This window comes from Typopeltis vanoorti, chromosome 5 (assembly GCF_054136105.1).
Source record: "Typopeltis vanoorti isolate ZY-2024b chromosome 5, IOZ_Tvanoo_1.0, whole genome shotgun sequence".
Lineage (NCBI taxonomy): Eukaryota > Metazoa > Arthropoda > Arachnida > Uropygi > Thelyphonidae > Typopeltis > Typopeltis vanoorti.
In genome coordinates this window covers 59,352,862-59,370,305 of record NC_143553.1, presented here as the reverse complement: position 1 = coordinate 59,370,305, position 17,444 = coordinate 59,352,862, and the positions used below count along the sequence as shown (strand labels likewise).

At 36.1% G+C, this 17,444-nt stretch overlaps 1 protein-coding gene across 1 annotated transcript in view; it reads right to left on the bottom strand.

Moving 5' to 3' along the window:
- LOC150106453 (regulator of G protein signaling loco-like) overlaps positions 1-17,444 on the bottom strand; it is a 292,774-nt gene that overhangs the window by 52,529 nt on the left and 222,801 nt on the right. The window contains exon 13 of the mRNA XM_090393006.1: positions 11,000-11,090. Coding sequence (XP_090249132.1) covers positions 11,000-11,090 — 91 coding nt within the window. The remainder of the gene's footprint in view (positions 1-10,999; positions 11,091-17,444) is intronic.

The following is a 17,444-nucleotide window of genomic DNA, read 5'->3' as shown; positions in this document are numbered from 1 at the left end:
CATACACACACACAAAGAGAGCCTCCAGTCAGTATAGACAAAGCCCTTTGGTCAGAAAGACCTGGGTTCAATCATGAGGTGAGGAACCTTTATTTGGTCTCTTTCGACTAAAGGTGAGTTAGCCAGTCTCATATGGAGGTAGAGGGTTTTTTTGGGAAGCAAAAGGTTTTTTCATCCCTCAGAACAGGCAAACCGGCCCTGTGAACATCTACAGACATGGCACTCCTGGAATAAGGATTAACCAACCTATTCCATAGGATTTTTGCTTCAAATGCCTACATATAAGCATAAATCAGGATATATATATATATATATATATATATATATATATCATCATCATCATATTCCTGCCATGTACCCTCAAGGGGGTGTACAGGATATTATAGTACTACATGAAAAATTTACATCATTACTAACTTCCTATCTACAATTTTCCTCCAAATCAGTCTGTTACTTGCCAAGGCTCCAACATTATCAGATCTTATATTTCTATCATCTAAGGCACTTTGTACCATATCAATCCACCTATATCTTGGTCTTCCTCTGGGTCGTTTTCCTAGCAACCTGGCAGAGAACACTTGTTTTGCTATTTATATATATATATATATATATATGGGAATAAATTTTTAACTTGGGTATATTGTATATTAGGATAACCAAGCAATTTTATATGCTTGGTTATTTTAGCTCCTAATCCCAAGTATGCAAACAATTAAGTTTGCGCCTGAAACAAAGTTCAAGTCTAAAGATGGTACAACACCAGGGCAGCTCATTGTAAAGGTGGTTAAAGCTTTGATCACTATTCTTAGTATTTTCCCATAATGTAAAGCACATCTCACTAGAAGATGTATACTGCAATGCATTAAGGGTGGGGTCACTACCCAGACCGGTTTCGACCTTTTTTGAGGTCTCCTCAGTGAGTAGCTAGACCCTAAATACCAAGGTTTTAGTAATACAAAGCCTTATCAACTTTACCTATATAAGTTGCAACAAGGTGTATTAAGTTTTAATAAAAATCTCTGGAGGAGATATTGATGGGAATAAATTTTTAACTTGGGTATATTGTATACAATATACAATATGTATATTGTATATTGTATATGGTATATTAATGGTATATTGTATACAATATACCCAAGTTAAAAATTTATTCCCATCAATATCTCCTCCAGAGATTTTTATTAAAACTTAATACACCTTGTTGCAACTTATATAGGTAAAGTTGATAAGGCTTTGTATTACTAAAACCTTGGTATTTAGGGTCTAGCTACTCACTGAGGAGACCTCAAAAAAGGTCGAAACCGGTCTGGGTAGTGACCCCACCCATAATGCATTGCAGTATACATCTTCTAGTGAGATGTGCTTTACATTATGGGAAAATACTAAGAATAGTGATCAAAGCTTTAACCACCTTTACAATGAGCTGCCCTGGTGTTGTACCATCTTTAGACTTGAACTTTGTTTCAGGCGCAAACTTAATTGTTTGCATACTTGGGATTAGGAGCTAAAATAACCAAGCATATAAAATTGCTTGGTTATCCTAATATATATATATATATATATATATATATATATATATATATTTTGCTATTTATATATATATATTAACCGATATTTATATATATATATATATATATATATCGGTTAATAATTTAAAGCTTTGGTGATGTACCAAAATAATATGCATCTCTTTCTTCTTCTATGCATTATGTACTCGAAGTCTTCTAGAAAAACGAAACTAGTAGTGCCTTTGAAAATAAATTTGTTATTTTCTGTTTTAAAATTAGGCTAATAGTCATATAAGTGATTTTTCTTAAAATACATATCATCATCAGCCATTGTCAATCCACTGCTGGATGAAGGCCTTTCCCACATTGCTCCAAAACTGTCTATCCATGGCTCTGCTTTCCCATGTGACTCCTGCAAATCGGATGATATCATCAATCCATGTAATTTAGGTCAGTGTCGTCATTTTTCCTCTCATGGAATTAAATCCAGTGCACTTCTTTTGTTCATCACTGATCTTGTCTTCGAGCAATATGCCCAGTCAATTGCCACTTCAGATGTTTCACTCTTCCTATGATGTCAAAGACTTTGGTTTGCTTTCTTATCCACATATTCCTTTTGTAACCCAGTCTTGTGATACGAAGAATACTTCTTTCCCTACTAAATTGTGTTGTTCTTAATTTTTGAATTTTCTTTGCATTTAGTGTTGATGTTTCACAGCCATATGCCAATATAGGAAGAATACATTGGTTAAAAACTTTTCTCTTCAGGAATAATGGTAGTTGGATTTTGAATATTGACATCACTTATATAGTCATATAAGTGATTTTTCTTAATATATATATATACTTAAGGGGCGCTTAAGGGTCAAAGCTGTATAACTGAGAGCAGACCTCCACATAGCCTTTAAAGGAATGCGGAGAACCCACCAGGGCTTCTGACCTAATGTCCAATCCTCGCCTTCTCGTGGTGCACCCTGTTGAGTATCTAACTGGATACTGAACGAACGAGGATGGGCTGGCAATATTGGACTTAGCTGACCAAATTGTATTCTTATTGGCTTAAACCAATATACAAAATGATAGTACAACATGACAAAATTTCATGCTGGCTGGGGCATCGCCTGGTTAAACAAGGCCCCCATTGTTTTCGCAGGGGAACCAGGAAAAGTCAGCTAATGGAACAAATCTGAAAGCACACCCCAACTCAACATCACCAACCAGAGTTAAAGATCGGTACTATCAACATAAGAAGACTGAATGGCAAAGAAATGGAGCTAGCTGAGGAATTAGATAAGTACTAGATCAACATAATAGGGGTGACTGAAATAAAAAAGACAAAAACTGGTGAGATCTTTCTGAGCAATAAATACAAAATGTTATATTCAGGCAATGACAATCAAGGAAAACAAGGGGTAGCCATAATATTAAACACCAAATATGAGGCTAATTTTCTTGAATGGCAGACAGTCTCAAGTAGAGTGATGTGGGCAAATATCAGAATGGAGAATTGGACAATGAGACTTATTTGTGCATATGGTCCCACACAAGGCTCTGCTAAGGTGAGGAATTTTTTCAGGCTCTAGAGAAAGTTACTGACACAATGAAAACGGAAAAGTTGGTTCTTGTTAAGGATCTAAATAGCAGAGTAGGAAATGATTGTCAGACATACAAAAATATTTCAGGAAAATTTGGAGAAAAGAGCAAAGCTAATAATAATGGCAAATACCTATTGGATATTTGCTCAGGACATGGACTGGTTATTACTAACACCATGTTCCAACATAAAAATGTGACAAATTCACATGGAGAGAAGACGCAAGGAATAAGAAAAGTCTCATTGACTATGTTATTGTTGATAGTGATGTATTCCCACTGGTGCAGGACACCAGAGTGTAGAGAGGATTTGAAATTGGAAGCGATATTACTATTTAGTCTTGATTCTTGTTGAGAGGCTTATACGCTGGTTAAACATGATAACTAATATTTAAGGAATTGACAGCGTATACTAGAAATATTTAACCCAGTTATCCACAACCCACCACCCCCTCCCCTTCACAAAAAAGATTACTCTAAATCTATCACTATTCCCTACATCAGAGGCACCTCGGAAAAAATCAATAAAATCCTAAAAAAAACATGACTTGACCACTTGTTACAGACCACATAGAAAACTGGCATCCCTTATCTGCTCCACCAAAGACCAACCACTTCCCCTAGACCTACCTGGTGTATACCAGGTCCCTTGCAGCTGTAAACTGTCCTACTTTGGCCAAACAGGCAGGACAGCAAATATCAGAATCTCAGAACACAAGGATTACATCCGATTTCACCAGTACAGCCACTCTGGGCTTACAGACCACGCTCTGGACACTCGCCACAGAATAAGATGGAAGAAAGCCACAGTAATACACCGCAGCAAGTTCAAGTATGAAAGACTATTCATGGAATCAACCTCGGCCCTTAGGAACATGCCAAACCTCAACAAATTTGGATGCATGAAACTGCCCCAAATTTGGGAAACTTTTATCAGAAGAACTTCAGCCCAAAGGCCAAGAACTACCAATATAGCCCGCCAGGGGGCACCATCAGGACTTTAGGAAACGCTAGCTTCCTAGCTTCAGTCTCATTTGCTGTTATTAGTACTTGTGTGCACGTGTCTGTGTAGTAAGTTCCCAAGAAGATGGCAACGTGACGTTTGCCGAAATATCGGAAAGTATATATTAAAGTTTATTTAATCTATATTTCTAGTATACGCTGTCAATTCCTTAAATATTAGTTATCATATTTAGTCTTGAGCAGGATAAAATTGAATTTCATATTGAAAAGAATGACATGTAAGAAAGTTTTAAAGTGAATAAAAGTTGAGCAGCTCTCAGATGTGAACTATAGACTAAAATACACAAAGATTATTGAAAAAAAAATGAAAGAGTTTGAAAACAAGAACCAAACCTTGGAGATTCAGTGACAAACCTTGAAGAAAACCCTGATTGATTCAGCCAGAGAGGCATGTGGTGAGGTTGTTTGCAAGGATAGAAAAAATCAGAACTCCATGGTGGACACAAGAAGTTAAAGCTGTAGTGAAGAAAAAGAAGAAAGCATATCAAAAGTTCCTGGCAAATAAGTCAGCTTGTGCTCTTAAAGAATACAGAGACATATGTAAGAAAGCTAAACACTGTGTAAAACTAGCTAAACAAAAGCCATGGGAGGACTTTGGCAAAAACAAAAAAAATAAATATCAAGAAGGTGGTTGTTCAAGAAGCTTAGAAATGGAGGAAAGAGTGCTGTAAAAGGAGTTAGAGATGATAAAGGTGACATGAAAATGGGAGAAAAAGATATCCTTGAAGTATGGAGTAATTACTTCGAAAAATTGCTAAATGAAACAAGCAGTGATAGCACAGTGGTAAAAAACACTCAACAGACATTCAGGCAGGAATACATATCCATACTTGAAGTAGAAAAAGCTATCAAAAGCTTGAAATGATGAAAGTCAGCTGAAGTATGGTGGTATAAAAGTCTTACAGTTGCTGCACTGCATAGTTCAGAAGGCCTGGACAGAGTGACGAATTCCTGATGATTGGAGTAGAGCTCTAATAGTACCCATATATAAAAAGGTAAATAAAACAATGTGAGAATTACAGAGGTATTTCCCTACTGAGTGTTCCTGGCAGGATTTATGCCAGTATATTTGAGAAACAGTTGAGAAGAATTGTGGAAGAAAAGCTTGGTGAAGAACAAGCTGGATTCAGGCCAAATAGAGGCTGTCAGGATCAGATCTTCACTTTACGACAATTAGTTGAGAAAGCATGGGAATATAACAAAGATCTGTATTTAAGCTTTGTCGATCTGGAAAGGTCATACGACAAGGTGCCAAGAGAGAAGCTATTCAATACACTACAGTTATATCGTGTCAATGGGGCTTTATATCAAGCAATACTTAGTCTTTATTTTAGTTGCAAGTCAGCAGTTAGAACTAAAGGAAGTACAGGAAGATGGTTTGGTTTAATGTTAAATCTGGTGTGAGACAAGGATGTACATTATCCCCTTTGTTATTCATTATCTATATGGATCACATTATGAATATGAATAGCACCTCTCTGTAGTTATTTACTGAGTTACCAAATGTACAGTCAATGCTTATTATTGGTTAGTTATTTATATTTCACAAACAAGTTGCTTTACCCTCTCCTCAAGTTTTTTTTTTTATTATTATTATTTTATTTTTATGCCTATCAATAAATGCACTTATGCATGTCTAGTGTTTACAGGATCACATGTTATTCGCTCACTCAGAAACTTAGAGAACATATATTACCACAAATGTAAATTATTAATAATTCATTTGCCAGTAATCAAAGGTTTCCTATTCTTACCTGTTCTTTCTCTCCCTTATATCTGCCATTCTTACAAGGATCATCAACAATAGTTCACATATTTATACCTTTTAGCAATTCAAATATATAAACCAAATATAACATTCTCCATAATTATTGTTTTCTAATATATCTTGAAATAAACACATTCGCTTTCCTCTCAATCTATGCAGATTTGATTAAACTGAAGAACCCATCACAATACGTGGTGCATCTGCCGATACACAAATAGGAAATTGTGGTAGGGCACAGTATTTTCTCTTGCCCCCCCCCCCCCACCCCCCCCCCCCCCACCACCACCACAACTAGAAGGTTAAAGTAGTGAAAAGAGAGTTCTGATTGTCCCAACGTGAATGTGTTAAACTATGATCCCATTGTCCTCACCTTCAATCCTCTTGAAAACCTTGAAAGAAGGTGATCAATAGTTAACCTCTTCACTATCTGGAGATCCACCAATTAATTAATTATTGCTAATATGGATTCCCCTATTCTGCTCCACAGCAGTCCCCTAGCCAACCTGGCCATCACCACTGAGAATCAGGTCATGGAAAGATTTAAAGAAACTCACATGGCTCACTCTTGACATTTCCAGGACACTGACATTTTTTGATTATCAGATTTAGTCTAGCACAGAGGCCTTTTTACCATGCTACCACCTTATGGTCTGCCTTTAGCCCTTTTGCAAATGGGGCCATCAGTTTCTTCACTTTGATTTACTCCATCAATGCCAGGGTACCTCAGAGCTCTGTGTTTTGGACAAAGAGTACATTCTATTGAAAACATATGCATGATCATGAGTCCTATATCCTATATATATATATATATATATATATATAGAGAGAGAGAGAGAGAGAGAGAGAGAGAGATTGTAGGAAGATCGATTTACTCGGTTGTTATACATATTTTTAAAAAGAATTGAATGACTTAAACCAAGAGAAATGGGAAAAAAAAGTTTATTATAACTACACAACTAGTTTCAGCTTTTTTAACAGCCTTCATCAGGTGCACATTATAAAAGAAATAACCATTAAACATGGAGGAAAAAACTGTAAACATCACATAAAGTAAATGTATATATTTAACGTTAAAACATTGAAGTCAACGTATTCAAAACTGTTCCCTCATTGGCTAGATTGTTAGACGTGTGCATGCGTACAGCATCTCGTGAGTGCCAGTATTTGATCACAGCAGAATGACAGTCTGAAAGGGTGTAGCTTAGGTTGTTGTTTAGATGTATAGGGTTGAGGATGATTTCCCTAGATTCTATAATCTTCCTTTCCAATTCGTCATGGCAACGGAAAATGTTGTTAGATTTGTCCCAAAGGATAGTATGGCTATGGTTTTCTTCATCAGAATTGGCCGAAAACAAAACATGGCTAGATAAAGCACTGCACATGTTCTCTTGTAAGTGATGTCCCTCTTGTGTTCCTCAATGCATAACTCTATTGACTTATCTGTTTGGCCAAAGTAAGGAATGTCACAGTCACACCAGATCTGATAAACACCAGGATATTTAAGATTATGATGACTAGGTTTTGGATGGCTTACTAGAGAACAGATTTTTGGAAGAGGAGTAAATAAAGTTCTTATGTTGTATTTTTTAAGAACCTTGGCTGATTTGGGAGAAACAGAGCTTATGTATGGCATAGAGATATTGCCTTTTACATTATTTGTCTCTTCATTATGGTGACCAGGAGGATTAAATAGGAATTTTTTAGTAATAAATGGATATTCTCAAAAGTTTAGTAATCTTTTGAGAATATCCATTTAGTAGAAAAGTAGATCTAAGAAAATTGATTTCTTTATGAAGTTCAATTGGGTCATCAAGAAGAGAGTGAGCTCTATGTCCCAAAGTAGAAATTATTCCAAATTTTTGAGAAGGATGGGCCAAAACCAAAACCAAATCTATATATATGTTACGGTTAAGTGATAAATCCGGTTATTATTAATAATAACCGGTTAAAGTGAATAATTCCTAGAGGAGTCTGGTACATGTAATAAAAACATGTTTATAGGTTTTGTATATAGGTTTTCATTCTCAATAGAAATTATAACAGCTTAGGTTAGGTTAGTTTATAATGAAAAAAGTAAGGAAAGTACCTCTTTGCTCTCAATGAAATCAGAAATCATAAACTAACCTAACCTTTATTGGTTGGGAATCATAAACTAACCTAACCTAAATTAAACTAACCTGGATGTCGCATGTCGAACCAGAGTGTGGTCGTAGTTTGTTGTGGGCAGATAATGGGGATGAAAGATAAACGTTGTTGTTGTGGACTGAGCTTAATGATTGCAGGCAGATAAATGGGGATAACAAATAAAAATTGTTGTGGGCAGATTAATAGGATAATAGATAAACGTCGTTGCTGTACCTCTTTCCTCATCAATGGAGAAAAACACTGATCAGTTCTTCTCTGATTTATCTATTATCCCCATTCATCTGCCCACAACAACTTTTATTTGTTATCCCCATTTATCTGCCCGCAATCATTAAGCTCAGCCCACAACAACGTTTATCATTCATCCCCGTTATCTGCCCACGACAAACTACGATTACACTCTGGTTTGATATGTGACATCCAGGTTAGTCTAGGTTAGGTTAGTTTATAATGATTTCTGATTTCACTGAGTGCAAAAGAAGTACTTTCCTTACTTTTTTCATTATAACCTAACCAATAAGGGTTAGGTTAGTTTAGGTTAGGTTTGTTTATAATGATTTGCAACCGATAAAGGTTAGATTAGTTTAGTTTATAATGATTTCTGATTTCATTGAGTGCAAAAGAAGTACTTTCCTTACTTTTTTCATTATAAACTAACCTAACCTAAGCTGTTATAATTTCTATTGAGAATGAAAACCTATATATAAAACCTATAAACATGTTTTTATTACATTTACCAGGCTCCTCTAGGAATTATTCACTGTAACCGGTTAAAGTGATTAATTCTAATTATTCACTTTAACCGGTAATTATTATTAATAACCGGATTTATCACTTTAACCGTAACATATATATAAAAACCAAATTTTTATATATATATATATATATAGATAGATATAAAAACGGTCTGGTCTAGCTCAGCATGAAGTCAACAGTGACTGAGCTAGAAGCACTGAAGTGCTTCTTCGATGCCACAGTTTGAACTGTGATGACTGTGTTTCCCCACCATAAATTGGAAATTTCTTATTCTTACTAATTGTAAACTTTTTTTTTTTGGTATGTGTGTGTTGATTTCATATCTACTGTACTGTCTGGTTACAGATCATTATGAAACCTATTGTTATTATTTTAACTTTTTGAATTGTTAGTTACACTGAAGGTAATTTGTAAGTTTCATATCAAAAGATTTGATTACACCATATTTCTGACAGGGATGATAATGTGAGTTAGAATATCAATGTATTTACTAGTATGAGTTGGTTTTCTATATACTGAGAACTGTAGACTACCATTTGGTTGATGTAAAATGAAACATCCAAAAAAAAGAATACAACTGTTATCTTCTATTTCCAGGGTAAATTTGATTCTGGGGTTTATTGAATTAATCTTTTCGAGAAATTCATGAAGATTGGACAAGGAGAAGTTCCATATAGCAAACCTAATAGCAGAGTGATGTGACTGCAAAGCTAGCTAATGTATGGAAGAGGACAGGAACCTAATTCTCTATGTGTAGTTCTCACCTCCAGTAGTTCCAGCTGCACTCTTTATCAGTTCTGAGTTTGGATTATTCCCCATCATCCCAAGTTCAAGCTCTGATGTTGATGAGTTACTGTACTTCCCAATGCTTGTAATGTTACGTATACTGTACATGTTTCATATTAGTTTGTTTACAGAATGAAAAACTAGAACATCATCAGTATATCTGTATATAATGTAAATGGCAGAAATAAGTAAAAGAAATGCTTTAGGAAGTGAGGTTTTTAGTTTTCAGTCTTTAGGAAGTGAGTGTGATGTGTGTGTGTGGGGGGGTGTCTATGCACACTTCCCCACAAATTACATTTGTTCTTGCATCTTGACTCGGACATAAAACTTTAATAATCCTGTTGGTTTGTGCGTGTGCACTTGTCATATTAATAAAAATCTGTGGACACATACAAGTTATTTCTAAATTTAATATTAGCTTTCAAATTTCACAATCTTAGCTTTTAGATTTTCTTGTTTGTTTGTCTGTGTGTGTGTGCACTTCTTTTATTAATATAAACCTGAAGACACACATCACACAAGTCATTTCTAAATTTAATATTAGCTTTCAAAATTATCAAATTTAAATCTGCAAAAGGGAAGTTAATTTAGTTACACCATCAAATGATCTTAGCAATGCTATGTTGTTGTTGATGATGAGCAGAGCAGAGCAGAGTGATGTGACTGCAAAGCTAGCTAATGTATGGAAGAGGACAGGAACCTAATTCTCTATGTGTAGTCCTCACCTCCAGTAGTTCCAGCTGCACTCTTTATCAGTTCTGAGTTTGGATTATTCCCCATCATCCCAAGTTCAGGCTCTGATGTTGATGAGTTACTGTACTTCCCAATGCTTGTAATGTTACGTATACTGTACATGTTTCATATTAGTTTGTTTACAGAATGAAAAACTAGAATATCTAAAAGGAAAAATCACAACCTCCATATGAAACCAGCTAACTCGCTTTCAGCTGAAAAGACTAACGATTTCCTCTGAATGATCCAATTGTGGTTGATGATGTTCAAACTGCGGTCATTCCCAATCACAGAATGCATCATATCATTCTTCTGACTGCACAATGGAGGTGCATTGACTCTCCTCTCTCACTCTCTGCTCCCCTTTGACAACATAAACAGTACTGTAGAAAGAAACACGAGTGCAAAAACTGAAAAAATGTGGAAACAGGAAAATTATTCTTTTGCAGAAATGTACTAGAGAAAGAACATGCTTATCATTTATCACTGTTGGGACATATTCATCAGAGATGTACTATAAGGAAGACCCGTTTGTTATGTATACTGCAGGGTAAATATGCTGATGAGAAAATATTATGATCTCATTACACAAGAGAACATCAGTATTGAATTACATAAATCTATTCAAGTTGATTGAAGACCAAGTAATTACTTGTTTTTAAAAGAAATCAAATTAAATGAATCTTACTAGTTATATCTTCCTTCATCTCAGTTATAACTTTCTGATTATCAAGAACAGTGACTGGTGAAGTTGCCTGAAACTGCTTTAGATTATTTGCCTATTCAATAAAAAAAAATAGCTTATTAGAAATTACAAATGGGATTTTTTTTTCTAATGTGTGCTTAAAATGCAGATGTCTAAATGTCTTAGCAATCATAATTACTCTTATGTTAAATTAAATTAAATATTAAAAAACTTGTCTAACTTCAAAACAGCTAGATCATTCAATAATGAAACAAACACACATGAAACTTTCAGCATAATGTTAATTCTGCACTCAGACAAAATTTCACAACTGGTATCCCTGCTCTATACAATGAAAGTAAAAATAAACACATAATTTTAATTGTGTGAGAGACCTGACTTTAAATGTGACCACATTCAAGAATATAAACTGCAAGTAAACAAAAAACATACCAAATATAGTAAATCCTTTTCCCTACCATGCAAATACAGTTTTGCTATGAAAGCTAATATTCAGGTCATTTATTTAAAAATATGCTCAATTTTTATTCAGAACAAAATACATTCCCATCAACCATTCAGTTTATTAATTAGATTTATACAAGAAAGCATCCATAAAATACATACACTTTTCTTATCTAAACAGTTCATTCACAAGTCAAATACACTGGATTTCTCAAAAACTGTTATCAAACCTATTATTATAATTATTATTATTACTATTACCAAAAACCTCTAAGGAGTCAAGGATTGATAAAGGAAAGCTACATATCACCCACACCAGCAATTATATCTTTTCTTGATAATACTCCAAAGGCAAACCATTCCAATCACACACACGCTGCTCTATAATCCAGCACTTACTCCTATTTCACTGCATTCATTCTCAACTTACATGGATGCCCTCTTGTCCTCTCCATAAAATGAAAAATTCAATCTATTGGTATCTTATCTGACCCTTTCAAACATCTGTAAGTCTCTTTCATATCACCCCTCTTTCTCCTGTTTGCTAGTGTCTACAATCAACAAATTCTAATAATCTAAATTCCACAGTCAAGTCCCAACATCATCTTTAACACTTTCCTTTGCACAACCTGGGAAAACCAAGAGATTGATCTGCACACAATAGTCCAGGTGAGGTAATATCAAAACACTTATAAAGAAGCAAAATGGCTTCCTTATCCTTACATGTCAATGTTCATTTCAGCATTGTAATCATCCCCTGAGTCATCTTTGCTATATCTCTAGCATGATCAGTTTCTTCTAGCAAAAATCCCAACAACATAATATAGCAATGAATATTTCATTACATCAAAGCACAGAACTTTACATTTACTAACACTGAACTGATAACCATTTTCATATGCCTATAATTATAGCCTATCAGATCATTCTGCAAGTTCAGCATGTCAGTCACATTCCTGATTACCCTGCCAAACTTTGTATCATCAGTAAACAGTTGTATGTCTCCTATCAAATCCTTCTTACTTCATTAATGTAAAGATTGAATAATAATACCAATGAATTATTCCTGGGATACACCACTGGTCACCTTAAATTCCATAGGCTCACATCCCCCCCCACACACACACATTTATTGATATCTGTTAGATAGCCATCCTCTTATCAAAGCTAGCAGTTTATAATCCAATCCCACATTCTCCAACAGCCTCCATGCATTACAAGTATCTCCATGGAGTCCAGAGACTTATTGTGGTAGACTCGCACTAACTTTTCCACACATTAAACCTATTTTCTCATTCCTTGTCAGGGGAATGCAACTAATTCTGGTATCCATTCCACTCATTCACCACCACTCTCTATGCAAAAAATCTAGTCCACATACCCTTGTACATCACTCTCTCTCTCTCTCACACAACTTAAGTGGATGATCACTAGCTCTCTCTCTCTCTCTCTCTCTCTCTCTAGTTGTTACGTATTAAAAAATTTCCTTTGTGTCAGCCTTGGAAAATGTCCCCTTTAATATCTTTCCTTTGAGCTATTTTATCAACTTTTGCAATATGCCCTCTGAATTTCAGTATGTATGTAATACATAGTATGTAACCTTTTCAACCTAAAATGCATAACCTTGCATTTTGCAACATTAAATTGACAATCATTATCCTTTTCCCACAATGCCAATTTATTTAAATCATCCTGCAGTATATTGACATCACCATTATCAACTACTGCCACTCCCAGTGTTGCATCATCAGCAAATATATCCCCCTGCAAAATCTTTCCCTCAATCATTTATATACAAATTAAAGAGTAGTAGCCCTAGTACAGAACCCTGAGGTACTCCACTAGTCATCCTCATTCTCCTAGATTCTGCTCCACCATATACTACTCTCTGGTGTATGTCAGTCTCCCCCCTCCCCCAATCCATGCTACATCTTCATATCCATTCTCATTTGATCCAACTTTTGTAATAGTTTTCCATGTGGTATTTTGTCAAATGCCTTTGCAAAGTCCAGCAGTATCATGGTGTAACCATTTTCCTTATTTAACTTTGCTGTCGCTATTATAAAATGCGAGTAAATTACTAAGGCAGGATCTACCTTTTACAAAGCTGTGCTGCCCACCATAGAGTATCACATCCCTATCTACTCAGTGTTGGATTTTACCTTTAACCAATTTTTTCAAAACTTCAACCACCACTCCTAAGATATTACTTGGTCTGTAATTTGATACTTCTGTCTTGAAACCCACCTTTGTGTAATGGAACTATCTTACCCTTTTTCGATTCCCTTAGAACTTTGCCTTAGATTGAACAACTTCATCAGAGGCAATGATAATTCTCTTGCACATTCACGAACAGGATGTCCCATAATTCTTAGTTCAGTTTTAAACTTTAATAGGTCCAACATTATAAAATGTCACAGATTTATAGTATATAATAGCTTAAAGAGTATTTATCTACAGTGAGTTTTATCTACAATGATTTGTTTCTTATTAGTGCTCAACATGATGACCATCTTGTGCGACACATGTAACTAGGTGATTTTCGAAGTTCCAGAAAACATTTAGTAGTTGCATTGATTGCGTTTGTAATTTTAGTCTTAAGGTCATCAAGAGAAGCAGGTTTTGAAGCATACAAAACTGTTTTGATATAACCTTCATAAGAAAAAGTCTAACAGTCGGGTAAGGTGACCGAGGTGGCCACACAAAACCACCTCCTCTACTGATCCACCTGTCTGTGAAAGTGTCATTAAGAAACTTTCGTACCTGTGTCACATAGTGGCAGGGTGCCCCATCCTGTTGAAAAATAGTTTTATTCATAAGATTTAATCTCTTTAATTCGGGAATAAAAAAATTCTGAAGCATTGCTAAATAAGACTCACCCCTGACAGTGGGCTCATCGAAAAAGAATAGCCCGATAATGAAACACCTCCTAACCGTGCACCACACATTGACTTTTGGTGAGTCTCTTTTCTGTGGTCACATTTCCTGAAGCTTCTCTGTACCTCAAATGCAGCAATTGTGATGGTTAACTTTTCCACTTATGTCGAATGTTGCTTCATCTGAAAAAGTCAACATGTCAATAACATCTGTGTCATTTTCCATTTGTGTCTTCATCAGTTGACAGAAATCCAACCTGGCAATAATCCTCTTCTTGTAGCATTTACAAGGGCTGACATGCCATCCAGTCCCACTGTTGTATTTACATTATTTTTTAATATGCTGAGCACCTCCTGTTCTTCTACCTCGATTTTGAAAAGAGTCTCTGTCACTTCAGCAACTGTAAAATCTCCACCTGGATGGCGGAGATGGTGTCACTTTCTACCATCACAATTAATTAAAGTCATCCTTCCATAGACATTCTTCCTCTTACTTGCTACATAACAAAAACTCTTTTGGATTTACTTTGGCCTGCTTAGTTAATTTTCTCTCAATCAGATTTGGCCTTTTTTACCATACTAGTCAACCTTCTTGCTTGCAGTTTGCAATGCTCATGAGTATGCTGATTACTTTTTTCATTATATTTCCTCCACAATACTTTCTCTCTCTCTCTCTCTCTCTCTCTCTTTGCAGTTTTTGCTTTGTATCCCTACTCATCCACTTAATCCCCGCTTGGTTTATCCTCCTGACTGTGAGTATGCAGTCTGATACTTCTTCTCTCAAACAATCCCTGATAACTTCCTATGCACAACTGACATTCTTTCTTTGCAGGTTCTCAAGCAACATCATTGCTCCAAGATGCCTCCTAAGTCTGTCATAATTACCAACTTTATACATTAAGAATAAACCAACTTTATACATGAAGGAAAGGATACCAACTTTATAGGTCAACATAAACAGATAATTCCACGTGTTTAGCAACCTCCCAGAAGAAGCATGCATGGTCACTCATCCTAGCTGGAAGCAGAGTGTCTACCTTGGTTATGAGTACATACATCTTCTGGTGCTATTACCAGATCCAGCACTCTCGAAACCCTGGTCCCCTCCATGACATGTTCTTTCAGGTAATTACTCCTTAGCAACCATATAAATTCCACTTCTATCCTACAATGCCTTCCCCCCCTCTTCCACCCTCCCCAATCTATAATAATTCCTTCCTTCAATCTAAAATCTCCCATAATAATAGCTCGGCCTACACTCATTGTGGTAATCTGCCAATGCATGCCATCCATGCCTGGACCTCCTGGTCTATAGCAGTAAGTATATCTTGTCAAAAGCCTTAGTAAAATCAAAAGTATCATAGTGTATGCATTCTCCTTGTCTAACTATTATAGGTTTGTTATTTCGTTATAATTTGCTTTATTAAATCTTATCTATGGTTCTTTAGTCTTTCTGTTCTGCTGTTCCTATTCCAGCCGCTAATATACAATGCTTAGTCTTAATTAGAGCCGATTTCTATCAGATACTGTTCTTTCTAATGGATCACATGTACTATTCTTGCAGACAAAGAGAATGCTCTTGACGAGAGCCAAATTCTTCTATTGTTGTAGATCTGGAGTTCGCCTTTTCGGAATCAAGAAAAATTTATTTGTTAATACAGCTGCGCCATCTTGATTCCTATACAAAAAGGATATTCCTGTCAGAGAGTTAACATATAGGCCTTCTAAAATAAAAGATGTTATGCCTCACATGGCCTTATCCTCTCAAAATAATCCGCTGTAATAATAGAGGCCTAGGAACCTGTGTCTAGAAGTGCTTTACAGTCCTTACCACAGATAATTCCCTTTACTGTCAACTCTGGGGACTGGTAGTGGTTCCTCTGACCCTCTTTCCAAGCTCTGTTTGCATGCATATGGGAATTTGATCTCCCATCATAACCTCTGCTGGATCTTCGCTTGCTATTGAAGCAATTGCAAGCAAAATGCCCAGGCTTGCCGCAACTGAAGCATTTAGGAGGTTCTCTTCTGTCTTCTCCTTCTCTTTCCAGTCTCATAGGAGAGTTTGATGCATTCTGATTAGTCACTTCAGCCAGTTTCTTCATTACTGTATCCAACCGGATACAGTAATGAAGAAACAGGGGTTGTTGCAGTTTTTCAACCTCTAACCTTACTCAGCAGTCTGATCGACTTGGGGGGGGGTCAGAGGATTTTGTGGATACTGCCACCAACTGGGTTAAAACAACGTCAAGGCGATCCATGACTGGTTGTTGTAAGCGTTCGACCTCTCTCTGAACTATCAATCGGACCTCTTTTATATCCACCACTCCACTTGTTATTTGATTCGTGTTGACGGAATCAGTTCTATCTCCCTCACGTCTATCTAAATTCTTATGCATCTCCCTTTTCTCGTGAGATTCTTTCTCTGGCTTGGAGTTATTATTAGAATTCCCTTCCTTATTAATTAGGTTTACATAGCCAGTAGCAGATGCAGGACCAAAGTCACCAAGCATTTGCTCTTTATCTCTCACTGCATTTAGGCACTCCTCTAAGTTAGTTACTTTCTTTTTGTAGGCTGTTTCTCTGAGCTCTTGCTTCACTCCCAGCCTGAATTGGTGAAAGATTGCCCATTCCAGGTGAGATACATTAGATACTTGCAGGGTGTGAGCGAGGCTCAATAACCTGTGATAAATGTCAGTCACGTTCTCTCGGTCTTTTTTGCACCATTCTCTGTAATTTCCATAAGTTTGGACCAAGGCTTCTTAACCTAGAAAACTGAGAGATAAAGACTTCCTTGAATTTTGCATAGTCTGGTGTTTCCTTAAGTATGAGGGTAGAATAGAGGAAATTCTTAGCCTTTCCCACCAACTTACTACGCAACAAGATCAAAAGTTGGAAGTCCGTCCACCTCCCTGCCTTCCTCAACTCCTCGACGTAGCTAAAAAAGCTTAAAAGGTCGTCATTCTCCTCTCCAGAAAACTGTGGAATAACCTGTTGAGGGTTGATGGTCCTGAAAACTCACAGTAGTCCATCCCTGAGCTTGAAGGTTGATTCATGCTTGTATATAAGTTTACAAATTTACTATCTTAATTTCACACACAAGTACTGTT